General features: G+C 50.2%; 1 protein-coding gene across 1 annotated transcript; it reads left to right on the top strand.

Annotated features, from left to right (window-relative positions):
• Window positions 1-3,507: 3,507 nt before the first annotated feature.
• On the top strand, window positions 3,508-15,629 carry PIPOX (pipecolic acid and sarcosine oxidase). Its single transcript, XM_083587897.1, has 8 exons — window positions 3,508-3,679; window positions 4,937-5,085; window positions 7,690-7,903; window positions 8,905-9,087; window positions 9,195-9,347; window positions 11,152-11,304; window positions 13,451-13,526; window positions 15,149-15,629. The coding sequence occupies exons 1-8, from the start codon at window positions 3,551-3,553 to the stop codon at window positions 15,277-15,279; spliced, it is 1,188 nt and encodes a 395-aa protein (XP_083444023.1). The 5' UTR covers window positions 3,508-3,550; the 3' UTR covers window positions 15,280-15,629.
• Window positions 15,630-16,348: the final 719 nt, after the last annotated feature.

Here is a 16,348-nt window from a genome sequence, read left to right on the forward strand (position 1 = left end):
AAAAAAAACCCCGGCAGAAGGGCACTTAGAAAGGGGCTTCTAATATTTGGCATGCTTCAAGAGGTCCAACCCCTGTGAGAAGGAGACAGTGCTACGGTCCATCTGCAAATATCATTTTACTTCTATGAACCATGTTGGCTGAAAAGTGGTACCACAGCCACACATTTCCTTCGCTGGAGCCTTTTAACCAGAGATCGGATGGCCACCTGCCAGGGATTCTTTAGCTGTGATTTCTGCATTGCAAGGGGTTGGACTGGATGACCTTTGGGGGCCCCTTCCAGCTCTACAGCTCTATGATTCTGTGTCATCATTTAGCCAATGACATCCAGCACCCAAGCAGGGCAAATCCTGCACCAGTACAATTCCTCGTCCTACAGCCTGGCTCAGTTTTGTGAACTGGAATTCTTGAATGCTTAGTACAGATATCAGACTTCTTTGTGCATGGGGCATCATTAAAGTGCCCTGAAAACTAATTATTATTATTATTATTATTATTATTATTATTATTATTATTATTATTATTTATACCCCGCCCTCCCCAGCCAAGACCGGGCTCAGGGCGGCTAACACCCGATATAAAAACAAATTGATTGAAATACAACATGAAAACAAGATTAGGTAAAGGTAAAGGGACCCCTGACCATTAGGTCCAGTCGTGGCCGACTCTGGGGTTGCGGCGCTCATCTCACTTTATTGGCCGAGGGACCCGGAGTACAGCTTCCGGGTCATGTGGCCAGCATGATGAAGCAGCTTCTGGTGAACCAGAGCAGCGCACGGAAACGCCGTTTACCTTCCCGCCAGAGCGGTACCTATTTATCTACTTGCACTTTGACATGCTTTTTAACTGCTAGGTTGGCAGGAGCAGGGACCGAGCAACGGGAGCTCACCCCGTCGCGGGGATTCGAACCGCCAACCTTCTGATTGGCAAGTCCTAGGCTCTGTGGTTTAACCCACAGCACCACCCGCGTCCCCAAAAACAAGATTAAAATACATTAAAATGCAGCCTCATTTCAGTGGAAACTCAAATCAAAAACTTTTTTTGGGATGAAAACGTCAAATCTTCACCAAGGCTAACTATCCAGACTGGTCCTACATGGGCCAGAAAAAAGCCAGGGAAGTCCGCAAATAGGCGTTCCATCACAGAAGGAGAAAGGAAAAAGGAAAGAGGAAAGAGGGGAAGGGGATCAAGTTGATTCCAAGCCAAAGGTCAGGTGGAACAACTCTGTCTTACAGGCCCTGCAGAAAGAAATCAGAACCCGCAGGGCCCTGGTCTCATGAGACAGAGCGTTCCCCCAGGCCGGGGCCAGTGTTGAAAAGGCCCTGGCTCTGGTTGAGGCTAATCTGAGTAAAACTACACTTCCCAGAGTCCCCAGCACTTGGCAGGCTGCTGTTTCAGCGCTCCAGATGGCAGGGTGGGCAAGAGACCTTGTACTGGACTGTCACTCTGGCAGAGAATCTGCTTGGCATGCAGCAGGTCCAAGGTTCAAACCCCAATGGCATCACCAGTAGGGCTGGGGAGGGGGAAATATCCCACCTGAAACCTTGGAGAGCCATTGCTGCCAGTCAGTGTGGCCAGTACAGGGCTAGATGGACCAGTGGCCTGTCTCCATATAAGGCAGAGCTTCCTGTGTTTCTATTCCATTCAGCCCTTTTTTCAAAATCACGAGGACGGAAAGGTTCATAGCTCAATGGTAGAATGCCAGCTTTGGGTGCAGAAGGTCTGTTCAATCCTCACAAGCATCTTCAGGCAGGCCTGGGAAACGCTGAAACCCCGGAGAGGCGCTGCCAGTCCGTGCAGGCAATACTGAACCAGATGAACCAAGCACCTTCTTACATTCCTGCGCTCCAAGGAAGCCTCAGTTGCAGCCACCAGCCATCTTTTCAGAAGGGCAATTTCACTAGCAGCCAAGCCTTAATCTGTCTCCAGGCACTACACTTTGGAACTCCCTGCCTATGGACGCCAGGCAGACACTTTCTCTGCCCTCTTTTCAGTGCCTGCTGAAAATGTTTTCCTTTAGTCGAGCCCGCCCAGATGTTTAGAAAGCTGGTGAGAGTTTATTTCTTGTTATTTTAAGTCTTAAATTGCCATTAATTCTCCTTGCCGGTAACTTTCTAGTTTTCTCTCTTTTGTAAACTGCTCTTGAGTCTTTTTTAAATTTTTTAAAAAAGCAATCAAGCGATGTCTAAGTTATAGGAAACAAATAAATCAATACAAGTTAAACCTCCCTCCTGGACTCCAGGATTTGTGCTGCAACTTAACTCGGACCAAGGGGGGGGCGGGGGACTGCGTCTCGCTTGGCCTAGTTTGCTGCAACAGACCGGCTGCCAAGGCGGTCGCTCGGTGCCCGGTGTGCTCTGCTTGGCAGGCCTGGTTGGTACAAACGCAGGAGGAAAAAATAATAACCCAGTCCCCAGAGCAGGAGTGGAGGTGTTAACAGATGGAGCCGCTGGACCACGGGGAGGAGAGTTGACAGGCCAAAAGGGCAAGGTGGAGAGAGAGGAGGGCCCTAATCCATCATCTCATCCAGGCAGTTCCTTGGGGCATCGCCCACCTGCCTGTCTCTGAGACTTGGTGATGCTTTTGCTGCGCCAGCAAGTCTGGGATCTACAGCTCTGGGGCTGTTTGCTTCTGTCTGGTCCAGGGAACATCTGAAGAGCCCCCGCAGGATCAAGCCAAAGGCTGGTCTGACCCCGCAAACCTGTCTTGCCAAAGCAGCCAACCCAGTGCCTCGATGAGAAGCGGGGAGAAATTCAGTTTGGAGCGCATCTTAATGCACTACGCAAGCTGGAACACGGCAATCCCTACAGAATTCGCACTCTGAACTTTGCAATTCAGCTCCTCAATCAAAAAAATGGGTAGTGAAATGAATATAAACTGGAGGTTTTTAAATAGAGGTTGGATGGCCACCTGTCAGGGATTCTTTTAGCTGTGATTCCTGCATTGAGAGGGGGGTTGGGATAGATGACCACTGGGGGACCTTCCAACAGTACAATTCCATAATTCTGTATTAGGAGAGTGTGTGTGTGTATGTGTGTGTGACAATGCACAGACCAAACGTTAAGACTGGGAAAATAAGAAACTCAAGAGAAACAAACAAACCTGACAGATTTGTCTGCCCCACAAGTAAGGTGCAAAGCCACCAGCCCTGACCTCCTTTGGTTCCCCAGCAATTTATACTCACTGCCTGCGCTCTTGGAGGTTCGGTCTAGCTGTCATGACCAGTAGGCCACTGATAGATTTTGCCCTCCCAAGAATTTGCCTCATTCTCCTTTTAAAGCCGTCTAAGCTGCCAGTCAGGGTCGACATTACTGAACTAGATAGCCCAACAGTCTGACTCAGTAGAAAGCTTCCTGTGTCCCTGTTTGAACCAGCCCTAAAGTCATAGAATCACTGTACTGTGCCAGCTGGGCCAACAGCCCAACTCCGTGTAAACAGCTTCCTCTCTTGTCACTGAGTGGCATCCAAGCTGGGACTCTGGACTTTGTCCCTGCCCCTTGGCTCAGCTCCCCACAGCGAGGAGCAAAGCCCAGTTGGGGAGAAAGATCGGCCATGGCTACCCCAGAGACAGCTGGGCCCAGCCGCTTCTACGATGCCATCGTGGTGGGAGCAGGGATCCAGGGCACGTTCGCTGCCTACCACTTGGCGAAAAGGGGGCAGAAGACCCTCTTGCTGGAGCAGGTATGCCCCTTTGCAAACACCCACCCACAAACCCCTCCGAAAATGCTGCTACCGTCCCAAAGCCCGGGGGGTGGAGGCATTTTATCCCACATGGGCAGCCCCCCCCCTCATTGTACAATACCAGCACTCAGGAAGCTGCCCTAAGCCAGTTCAAACCACCAGTCTATTCGGCTCAGTATTGTTCACACTGGCCGGCAGCAGCGACTCTCTTCTAAATGGAAACAGCTCCCAGCTTTCTCTGATTTATCTCTTAAGTTATTTGGTCCTTGCGTGTGTTTCCCAAGGGGAGGGAGAATCAAGCGGATTCATTAATGCTGGGAATGGAGACCCTGTCATGCTCCAGATGGGGTTGGATTCTGGCTCCTGTCAGCACCCACTCCCAGCCAGCATGACCAATGGTCAGGGATGTTGAGGTCTTACAGCGTCTGAGGATTCTAGGTTCCCTGTCCTACTTTAAAGCAATCTGTCTCTGGGACACCAGGTGCCACCTGTGTGAGTTCCTTTGGCACCAAGGGATGTTCAGCTCCCATGGCCCCTGGGTGCCAGGGGAACTCATGCTGTGTCCGGCTCCCATGGCTCCCATCATTCCTCCTCTTCAGTGGTGGTGGTGTCAAAAAGGGGGGGGGAGGGAAAGAGAAGATTTTTTTCAGAGTCCTCTCACTTGCTGCTTCAGTGCATCCCCACACCGGTTTATATATTTTATAATTTTAGCATCCCGCCTTTGTAAATAAAAAGTCCTTCAGGCCAGCTTACCTATTAACATGAGAGTACATCAGCTGTAGGGGACGCGGGTGGCGCTGTGGGTTAAACCACGGAGCCTAGGACTTGCCAATCAGAAGGTCGGCAGTTCGAATCCCCGCGACGGGGTGAGCTCCCGTTGCTCGGTCCCTGCTCCTGCCAACCTAGCAGTTCAAAAGCACGTCAAAGTGCAAGTAGATAAATAGGTACCGCTCCGGCGGGAAGGTAAACGGCGTTTCCGTGCGCTGCTCTGGTTCGCCAGAAGCGGCTTAGTCATGCTGGCCACATGACCCGGAAGCTGTACGCTGGCTCCCTTGGCCGATAAAGCGAAATGAGCGCCGCAACCCCAGAGTCAGCCACGACTGGACCTAATGGTCAGGGGTCCCTTGACCTTTACCTTACATCAGCTGTAACAGAATAAAACAGACCCCCTTCTGCTGGAACGCCGGAAGCTGCTATCTACTGAGTCAGACGATTGGGGTTTCAGGCTGCCTCCTTCTCTTTCTCTTGCCCTACAAGTTCCCCCTGCCCCACACCCGAGGAAGCTCCCATGGACAGAGCCGAATCATCCGCACCGCCTATCCCCAGGACTATTACACGGCCATGTTGGGAGAGGCCTATCGCCTCTGGGCAGAGCTGGAGGAAGAGGCAGGCACCAAACTCCACAGGTGAGGAGCCTCCGGGCAGAAATGGGGGGGGGGGAACGCTGGGGGAGCGCTCTTGTGAGGAGGGGAAGCGGTGTCCGTCGGTGGTTGTGCTTCAAGCGTATTTGAAATGGTATATAATGTATATGCACATATATCTTTGCTTGTGTATTCATAGAATTGTGGGACCTCCAGGGGTCATCCATTCCAACCCTCTGCAATGCAGGAATCACAGCAGAGTGATAAACCAGTTCAGGCACTTGGCAAACTTGGCCCTCCAGATATTTTGGGAATACAACTCCTATCATCCCTGACCACTGCTCCTGTTGGCTATGGATGATAGGAGTTGTAGTCCCAAAACATCTGGAGGGCCCAGTTTGCCTGTGCCTGAGCTGGTTCCTCACAAGCATCGCCAAAAGGCCTTTAAACTGTGCATGTGGGTATTCCTGGGTGTACCTAAATTCCTGGATCCAGCGAGTGTTAAAAGCTAATCAAGCCAGGCCAGCTTTCTGTGTTCAGGTGATCACCTGGGTGATGGGACATTAAGAGAGCAAAGGAGAGGGGGCTCTGTGCCAGATGCCAAATGGGGGGTCTCCCAGTTTGCAGTTAGTTAGAAGGACAAAAACCAGAGAGTTGAGTTGGCAGTAAAGCAGCCAGCTGAAAAACTGGAGAGGCAGAGCATGAGCTTTGATTTGAATCCAAGGCTGTGGCTGTGGGAGAAGCGAGACCCTTTTGGGGTGTTCATGCTGCGAACCCCTCCATCGCAGGCTCAGGTTGTGCCAATGAACCATATATCCTAAAGACACCACAGGCTCCGCTGTGCCGCATTCCCAAAAGGAATCACAAACCCTGGAACCCCCGAAATCTCACACTGCTCAGAGATTGGATGGTGTGCAACATTATACATTATTTTTTATATGGAACTGTTTCAACTCTCTATACATACGGCATTTTCCTTGTTGATTCCAAATATGCAATTGCTTGATACGCTTTTTTTATTGCACTGTCAAAGGTCCTTCTTGGAAGTGATTCATCAGCGAAATAGGCTGGAACAGAGGACTCTGCCTTGCTCTTAAGTCCTCATGATAAATGGTCAAAATGGGAACATAGGAATCTGTTTCCTAGCGAGTCAGACCCTGGGTCCATCTCACTCAGGACCCTCTACTAACTACACTGACTGGAAGGGGGTTTCTTGCAGGGGGTCTCTCCCCAAGCCCAAGTCTAGAAGTACCACTGTCTTTCACCTTAAAACAATGCAAAGTTCTAGTCCGCATGACTCTCAGTGACTTAACTTGAGAGCTGCCTTATACCGAGACAGCACATTGGTCCTTCCAGTTCAGTATTGTCAGCACTGACTGGCAGCAGCTCTCCAGGATTTCAGGCAGGGAGTCTTCCCTAGATCTATCTGGAGATGCCATGGGGGATTGAAGCAGGGACTTCTGCATGCAAAGCAGATGTTCTGCCACTGCATTCTACATTCCCTCTCTCCAAAAGTAGCATATTTTCTCCCCCCCACCCAGACCTGACTCTAGATGCCTCTTCCCCCCTCCTCCTGCCCCCCGACACGCTCCTTGCCCCACTGAGAGCCAAGACAGATTCCCCCTGTAATTTATGTGACTCTATAAAGGAAGCGCCATTAAGGAAATGCACGTCTAAATGATTTTTCATTTCGCCAGGGTCAGACGTAATAGACCCATCCATCTTGTTAGCGACAAGCCCAGGGAAGGGCTGGCACCGTCTCCCTGACGCCAGCTCTGTTCGTGAGGACCGGCTGGCAACGCCTCTCTAGGAAGCTGCCTCCATGAGCGGTTTCAGGGCGTTGGTTCACCTTGGCCAGTGTTGCCTGTTCTGACCGGCAGCAACTGCAGGGACGGAACCTTTCCCGTTGTGTTTTGATGCAGGAGCAGGGAACCTCTGGGCCCAGGGGGCAAATACACCCCCCCAGACCTCTGTATCCTGACCTCAGGCCACTCCCCAGGCCGCATTGCTCCTCACCAGCCTTGGTGGGTCACCTCAGATGATCTTCAGCTCTTGATTCTATGCTGAATCAAGAGAAGTCTAGTGTCCAGATTGAAGGAAGGCAGAGTGCCGCTCTAGTCTGCCTTGGTCAGGCCACACCTGGAGTCCTGTGTCCAGTTCTGGGCACCACAATTTAAGAAGGATGTCAACAAGCAGGAGGAGGGTGACCAAGATGATCAAGGGTCTGGAACCCAAGCCTGATGAGGAACAGTTGAAGGAGCTGGGTATGTTTAGCCTGGAAAAGAGGAGACTGAGAAGGAATGTGAGAGCTATCTTCAAATATCTGAAGGGCTGTTCCATGGGAGATGGAGCAGGTTTCTACTGCTCCAGAGCGTAAGACCCAAACTAATGGACTCCAATGTCAACATCCCAACTAAACATTAGAAAAACCTTTCTGACGGTAAGAGGTGTTTGGCCACCCTGGATGGCCACCTGCCAGGGATTCCTGCATTGCCGGGGGTTGGTCTAGATGGCCCTTGGGGTTCCTTTTCAACTCCCCAATTATATGATCCTAACCCCATAAGCTTCTTCTCCCCATCCACTGAAAGCCAGGCTTCTCCAAGGTCACTCCAGCAGCTTCAACTGCAAACCCGTCCTCTCTGCTTACAGGCAGACACCAATGTTGGTTGTGGGGCGCAAGGACAACCCTACGTTTCAGAGGTTCTGGGACGCCATGCAGCGCAACCACGTCCCCAGCGAAGCACTAACAGCAGAGAGCTTGGCCCAAAGATTCCCAGGAATCCATCTGTGTGGCGGAGAGGTGGCTGTGTGTGATCACACTGCCGGGATCTTGTTTGCTGACAAGGCGGTAAAAGCTGGCCAGGTAACAAGGGTGTGGAGAGAGAGAGAGAGAGAGAGAGAGAGAGAGAGAGAGAGAGAGAATTCATTCCAATTCTTTTTCTTTTCACTCTTGCCTCTCGCACTCTCCCATTGCTCCCTCATCACCAGAACTCTTGACTGTAAGCTCCTTGCAGGCAGCGACCTGTCTTCTTTACTTACACCAAAGCCAGAGGTGGAAAACCTTTTCTTTTCTTTCTTTTCTTTTATACATTTTTATTGGTTTTTTAACATATTAATTCCAACATTCATACAACACAACTTCTCATCTTATACAATATTTTAGGACTTCCGTCAACACCTCTAATGGTTTTCCGTTCTTTCTCACTTATTATGCATTTTTAAATTTCCTATGACCTTTAATTATCCTTAACTTATAATTCTCCTCATTATCTTTTTTGCAATATTTCAAATAATACACCTTACAAAACTTCTTGCAAGGTGGAAAACCTTTTCTTTGGGGTAAAAAAGGTAAAGGTAAAGGGACCCCTGACCATTAGGTCCAGTCGTGGCCAACTCTGGGGTTGTGGTGCTCATCTCACTTTACTGGCCGAGGGAGCTGGCGTACAGCTTCCGGGTCATGTGGCCAGCAGGACTATGCCTCTTCTGGCGCACCAGAGCTGCGCATGGAAACGCCGTTTACCTTCCCGCCAGAGCGGTACCCATTTATCTACTTGCACTTTGAGGTGCTTTTGAACTGCTAGGTTGGCAGGAGCTGGGACCGAACAACGGGAGCTCACCCCATCATGGGGATTCGAACCACCGACCTTCTAATCAGCAAGACCTAGGCTCTGTGGTTTAACCCACAGCGCCACCTGCGTCCCTAGCAATCCGCATTCTTTTGGGTGGCGGGGGGCAAAGGCCATGCAACCTCACTGGGCATGGTCAGAGACACAGTCACACACTCTTAGCTAATGACAGGAGGGGGCAGAGCCTGACCCAAATATCTCCCCCCCAAATGACCACTCTCCCCACTTTCCCCTCTAGGACCAGTTCCAACGCTATGGAGGGACCGTCCGTGATGGAGAGAAGGTCCACGGGATCCTTCCTGGGACCGTGATCAAAGTGACCACCAGCCAAGGGGAGTATCGTGCCAAACACCTCGTAGTGACCGCAGGAGCCTGGGCCAACCGCCTCCTGGCCCCGTTGGGGCTGCAACTGCCTCTCCAGGTAAGCGGCAGCCCCTGACATGTCGTCCCACCCAAAGCCGGCCAGAAAGAAGGCAGATGGCACAGAAGAAGCCCCCTTTTTATGTTGTGGTTCCCTCCTCCCTCCAGCCTCTGCGTATCACTGTCTGCTACTGGAGGGCAAAAGCTGGGAGCCCCCCAAGCCTCCTGGAGAAGCTGCCTTGCTTCCTCGGGATCAACCTGAACGGGGAGAAGCGAGATCTCTATGGGCTGCCGGCTGGCGAGTACCCGGGTCTTGTCAAGGTGAGAGGAAGGGGCCGGGTGGCGGTGGGGAAGGAGGCGAGAGGAAGGGGCCGGGTGGCGGTGGGGAAGGAGGCGAGATCAGGGACACAAAGGCAGTCGGCAGAGGCTTCCCAATTCTCCACATTTCTGCATCAGTTTTTCGTGCATTTGCTTCTAAATTTTGGCGTTTCCGTGCAGATTTCTCTTATGCACACTCTAGCAGGTTATTGCCTTATTATTTATTAAATTTATATACCATCCGAAGACATCAGAGCAGTTCACAAAATAGCATGCATCCCTCAGTTTATGCTCCTTGACTGGAAAACTCATGGGTAGGTAAACTAAGGCCTTGGGGGCGCAATCGCCTTATAAATCCGGCCCACGGACGGTCAAGGAATCAGCGTGTTTTTACATGAGTAGAATGTGTCCTTTTATTTAAAATGCATCTCTGGGCTATTTGTGGGGCATAGGAATTCGTTCATCCCCCCCAAAGAAATATAGTCCGGCCCCCCACAAGGTCTGAGGGACAGTGGACCGGCCCCCTGCTGAAAAAGTTTGCTGACCCCTGGGAAAACTGCACTGCAAAACTCAAGTGTGGATTTCGAGGGATGGCTGCTGTTTCCATAGACTCCAAGAGCTGTAGAGTTTGAAGGGACCCCCACAGCCATCTAGTCCAACCCCAGGAATCTCAGCTAAACAAGGCCTGACAGATGGTGATCTGGCCTCCATTTAAAACCTTTCAAGGAAGGAGAGCCCGCCCTCATCCCAGCTAGTCCATTCCACTGTCAAACAGCTCTTGCCCTCAGAAAGTTCTTCCTAATGTTTAACAGCTCTAAGGGGTTTTTTTCTACAATCAAGCAATATATAAATTGTAAGAAATAAGTTAAATCAGTGCCGGAAACTCATTTCCTGCAATATGAATCCATTGGTTTGGGTTCTGGAGCAGCAGAGAGGAAGGTCTGTGCATTGTTCTGGAAAGTGTGAATTAGGAAAGTTCTCCTTTCAATGCGAACTGGATTGAATTTCTGCCCCAGCTCAGTCTTACCTCTGTGTTGTTGTTGTTGTTGTTGTTTAGTCGTTTAGTCATGTCCGCCTCTTCATGACCCCCTGGACCAGAGCACGCCAGGCACTCCTGTCTTCCACTGCCTCCCGCAGTTTGGTCAAACTCATGCTGGTAGCTTCGAGAACACTGTCCAACCATCTCGTCCTCTGTCGTCCCCTTCTCCTTGTGCCCTCCATCTTTCCCAACACCAGGGTCTTTTCCAGGGAGTCTTCTCTTCTCATGAGGTGGCCAAAGTCTTGGAGCCTCAGCTTCAGGATCTGTCCTTCCAGTGAGCACTCAGGGCTGATTTCCTTCAGAATGGAGAGGTTTGATCTTCTTGCAGTCCATGGGACTCTCAAGAGTCTCCTCCAGCACCAGAATTCAAAAGCATCCATTCTTCGGCGATCAGCCTTCTTTCTGGTCCAGCTCTCACTTCCATACATCACTACTGGGAAAACCATAGCTTTAACTATACGGACCTTTGTTGGCAAGGTGATGTCTCTGTTTTTTAAGATGCTGTCTAGGTTTTTTCATTGCTTTTCTCCCAAGAAGCAGGTGTCTTTTACCTCTGTCTCTTACCTCTGTAGCTACCTTAAAATGAGAAAGACCATTGGCTGACTCGCCATCTAGCTAAGGGCTGCCCACACTGACTGGCAGCAGCTCTCCAGGACTCCAGGCAGGGGTCTTCCTTGGTCCTAACTGGAGATGCCTGGAATTCAACCTGTCACCTCCTGACTGCTGCCCTGTGGATCTGCAGCCTGGCTCTCCCCCTCCCTTCCACAGGTCTGCTACCATTACGGCACCCCCGTGGACCCTGACCATCCCGACCAGCCAGGCTCTTCTGCTCCTGACCTCCGCATCCTACAGGATTTTGTGAGCAAGTATCTGCCGGGGCTTGAACCCGAGCCAGCCGTTCAGGAGCGTTGCATGTATACGGTAAGCATCATCAGAAGCTCCACAACCCAGCAACAGCCCATTCAACGACCAAGGAGTTTATTCATTTATTTATAAAAAAATATGTCTATGCCCTGCGTGATTAAAAAGCAAAACAAAGCAGTTTGCAGAAATGAAAACATAAAACCATACAAAATCAGGCGTTAAAATTGTTAAAAGCAGACCTCAATTAACCACTGTGAAAGGATATGTTATTTATTGTCTGCATATGCCTGCTGGTTTGCAGCAGGCATTTAAAAGTTGGCTGAATTTCCAGTGGCAGAGAGTTCCGCAGGACTGTACCGATGCCAATAAAGGCTCGGTTTCTCATTGTGGTCAGCCGAGCCTCACCAACTCCATGGATGACCAACGACGTTCCTGCAGGGATCAAATTGGGATAAAAGGGTTCAGGAGGCCCCTGCTTTGTCTTGGACCTAAGTTGATCAGGGTTTTGTAAATTAAAGCAATAACCTCAAAACCTGATTGGTAGTAGATGGGCAGCCAGCGCAGCTGCTTTAGCAAGGGTCCACATGTCCTCCTTCTATCAACTCCCCTCCTGGTCTTTGAGCTGAATTATTTCCTGAATAGGAGACTGTAGACGTTTCTAGAGAGATGCTTCTCACACCAGCATGTTAAAAAAAGGAGAGGTGTTGCAATGGAGGGAGGCTTCGCCTGTTGGATTTCTGCCTGTGGTGCCACTGATAAAAACAATCAAGATAAGCAGACATTTCTCTCTCTCTCTCTCCCATCATTCTCGGATCGCCGTATGAAAATTGATTGGCAGGAGGCTCATTCCGGACTGATGATGGAAGCACTTCTTCAAATGATGTATAATTAAACTCACGGCTCTCACTTCAGAGTGATTGCCAGAGGCCCAGAGAGCTTTTCAAAATGGAAACAGACAAAAAAAAAAAACCCCACAAAAGCGAGGGCTATCAGGAGCTATTATCCCCCCTTGAGAGATGGAGCCTCCATAGTCAAGGGGCAGTCTACCTTGGAGTGGCGGGCGCTGGGGACAAAGCAATCCATCATGCCTGGACCATTAAGTGTCCCGGAGGGATCTGGATTAAACGATACCAGCCGCAGAGCAATCCTTATGTTGGCTGGAGTTTTGCCAGGAACAGAAATGGGGGCAATCCAATTAAGTTTGGTAGGGGGTCATTATTCACAGAAGCTGGGAGACCAGGGAGGGAGAGACTGCAGTGAGAAGCTGAGGATCCAGTCTAAAACTCCAGCTAGACTAGACAAAGCAGGCTGGGATGGGGGAGACACGAGAAGCAGGGTTGCCAACTTTCCCCTCTGGCTCTGCTCCAAAGCATGTAGCAAGCAGCAGCCTGACACAGAGGAAATTCAAACAGATGGGAGCTTTTTTCTGGCCCGGAAAGATGTGATGACCAAAGCTTCCCTCTCCCATTTCTGCAGTTAAAGGCGGAGGAGCAGAGCCACATTTCCGCTCCTAAAAAGTTGGCAACCTGATCTGGAGTAGAGGCAGATGGGGAGAAGGACCCGGGGCTGGAAAGAGCAGATGGAGAAGGTTGGAGAGGCAGCATATTTTGGCAAGGAGGCTCCCCTATGCCTTTGAGACCCCCCCCCCCGAAAAGTACCCCTGCCAAAATCTTGTGCACTGCGCACATGGTCACCATGTCTGGGACTGATGGCTGCACTTTCCACCAGCTAATTCATCAAATCAAAGAGATTTGAGAGCTCCCAGCAATGGAAGGTTTATGTATGTATGGGTGGTGCAGTGGGTTAAACCACAGAGCCTAGGACTTGTCGATCAGAAGGTCAGCGGTTCGAATCCCCGCGACGGGGTGAGCTCCCGTTGCTCGGTCCCTGCTCCTGCCCACCTAGCAGTTCGAAAGCACGTCAAAGTGCAAGTAGATGAATAGGTACCGCTCCGGCAGGAAGGTAAACGGCATTTCCATGCGCTGCTCTGGTTCGCCAGAAGCAGCTTAGTCATGCTGGCCACATGACCCGGAAGCTGTACGTCGGCTCCCTCGGCCAGTAAAGCGAGCACCACAACCCCAGAGTCATCCAAGACTGGACCTAATGGTCAGGGGTCCCTTTACCTTTACCTTATGTATGTATGTATGTATGTCTTAACATAGATTGATTTTTCTTTTCTTTCTCATCACCAACGCCTCCTCAGAACACCCCAGATGAGGATTTTGTGTTAGATCGCCACCCACGTTTTAGAAATATTGCCATCGGGGCAGGATTTTCAGGTAAGGAACGGAGAACGGCAAGAAGGTGCTCTTCCTGAAACTCTGGGGAGCTGCTGCCAGTCAGTGTAGACAATACTGAGCTAAATGGACCAACGGTTTGATTCAGTATAAGGCAGCTTCTAATTTGGGACATTTTAACTTGGAGAAAAAGCAAGTAAGATGCGACAGGATAGAAGAGTTTAGAACTATGCAGGGCCTGAAGAAAGTGGACCGAGAAAAGCTGCTCTCTTTCTCTTGTAACACAAGAACTCAGGGACATCTGATGATGCTAAACGCTGAAAGATTCAGGACAGAGGAAAGGAAAGGACTTCTTTTAAACTATGGAACTCCCTGCCACAGGAGGCAGCAATGACCACCAACCTGAATGGCTTTAAAAGAGGAATGGACACTGAAGTCCAGGGCCAAGGGCCTTCTGGCGGTTCCCTCACTGCAAGAAGCCAAGTTACATGGAACCAGGCAGAGGGCCTTCTCGGTGGTGGCACCCGCCCTGTGGAACACCCTCCCACCAGATGTCAACGAGATAAACAACTACCAAACTTTTAGAAGACATCTGAAGGCAGCCCTGTTTAGGGAAGCTTTTAATGCTTAATATGTTATTATATTTCAGTGTTTTGTTGGAAGCCGCCCAGAGTGGCTGGGGAAACCCAGCCAGATGGGCGGGGTATAAATAAATTATTATTATTATTATTATTATTATTATTATTATTATTATTATTATTACTATCTGCAAGGGACGCGGGTGGCGCTGTGGGTAAAACCTCAGCACCTAGGACTTGCCGATCGCATGGCCGGCGGTTCGAATCCCCGCGGCGGGGTGAGCTCCCGTCGTTCGGTCCCAGCTCCTGCCCACCTAGCAGTTCGAAAGCACCCTTAAGTGCAAGTAGATAAATAGGTACCGCTTTATAGCGGGAAGGTAAACGGCGTTTCCGTGTGCTGCTCTGGTGCCGGTTCGCCAGAGCAGCTTCATCATGCTGGCCACGTGACCCGGAAGTGTCTGCGGACAGCGCTGGCTCCCGGCCTCTAGAGTGAGATGAGCGCACAACCCTAGAGTCTGTCAAGACTGGCCCGTACGGGCAGGGGTACCTTTATCTTTATTACTATCTGCCTCCAGAGTTGGAAGCAGCAATTTCCAATTAAAGGCCCTTGGTCGGTCACTGTGAGAACAGGATGCTGGGCTAGACAGGGCCATGGAACTGATCCAGTGGCCCCTTTGCATTTATTTCATTTATTTATTTATCAAATTTGCATACTGCCCTTCCTCCGAAGACCACGGGGCAGTTCTTATGTCCTTAGAACAAAAATCCAAACAGGGAAGGAACATAGCAGTCTGCTCTCTACTGAGCCAGAGCATCGGTCTGCCTAACTCAGTTATCATCCCTACACTGGCTGGCAGCAATGGCTCTCCAGGGTTTCATGCCGGGAGTCTCATGCCGGGAGTCCTGCCTGGAGACATGTCTGGGATTGAACCCGGCACGTTCTGCATGCAAGGCAGATGTGGAGCCCCGATCCGCAAGAAGCTGGCAAAGAGGGTTCGACGGTTGGTCTATCTTGCTTGGCGTTGTCTACACCGACGGCAGCAGCTAGGTGTCCACATCTGTTCTCACTTTGTCTCTCTTCCACAGGTCACGGGTTCAAGTTTGCCCCTGTTGTTGGGAAGATCCTTTGCCAGCTGAGCTTGGGTGAGGAGCCCTCTTACGACCTGGTCCCGTTTCAGATCAGCCGCTTCTCATCCCAGCTTAAGGCCCCCTTGTAAACCCCCAAATTGACAGGAGGTGGGAAGAAATGGAAGCCCCTACCTCATCTTCCAACTGAGAAATTAGAAATCTCAGGAAACCCTGGCCGGCTGTGTGTATGTGAACAACTCCTAAGAAATAATTTCTTTTTGAATGAGCGAAAGCTTGCTGCTATTTCCCCCTTTTTTCTTTAACGCAAGAGAAAATCCACGGCATTAGCAAATAATAACAAGGCTGTTGGGAAGAGTTCAGTATTTTCAGTGTAATAAAGTTTAACTCATTGGCCAGATATATGGAAAGTACTGAAGCTTTTAACTGTACGAGACAGTTTCTGTCCAAATAACATGCTTGCTTTCTGTTGAAAACAAAATTTGTGGTTTCTATTTTTGACTTTCCTTTTTTCACCTACTCCTCAGATGGGGGGGGGGGGAATCCCTCACGAAGATACATGTGCTTAGACAGCATTGGAGGAGCAATTTTCAACTCCTCATTTTATTCTCCAGCTACGGTCTTTAGGGAAGAAAGATAACTGTGGGGTTGATGGATACGGGCACTTCAAGACTAACACTATTTTTAGGTGGGATTCAATCACGGAGCTGCAATTCCAGGTAGCGCAGCAAAAGCTGGGGTCGTGGGAACTGTGCTTTGCAAAGGGTGCCAGGAACTCCAGCTCCGCAAGGGGCAAGCTACAGTTCTCGGGATTCCTGGGGGGAAGTAATGTGCTTTGAATGCAGGGTGCATCTTCTTAACTTCCCCACAAATGAGTCAGAATGAATACTCAACCAACGGGTTGATGGAAACAAACAACAGCAGAAGTATCACAAAATGGAAAGGGATCTGGGGTGGTCACCAAGACCCACATCCCAACAAGGCTGTCCCAAATGGGCAGGGTCTGGGATTTTGTACATGAGCAAATCTCTCCTCTTTGTGTTGTGGCATCATAAACACTGATGTGCATGTTTGACACCAGCTGTCAATCTGCAAAGAACAAGGACCACAAAGAACCCTGGAGGTTCTCTCTCATGGTACTCTTCCTTGCGATGTTGGCCTTGGACGTTGTCTTACGTTAGTCTAACTCCATGAATGCAT

Source organism: Podarcis filfolensis, assembly GCF_964270895.1.
Source record: "Podarcis filfolensis genome assembly, chromosome: 15".
Classification (NCBI taxonomy): domain Eukaryota; kingdom Metazoa; phylum Chordata; class Lepidosauria; order Squamata; family Lacertidae; genus Podarcis; species Podarcis filfolensis.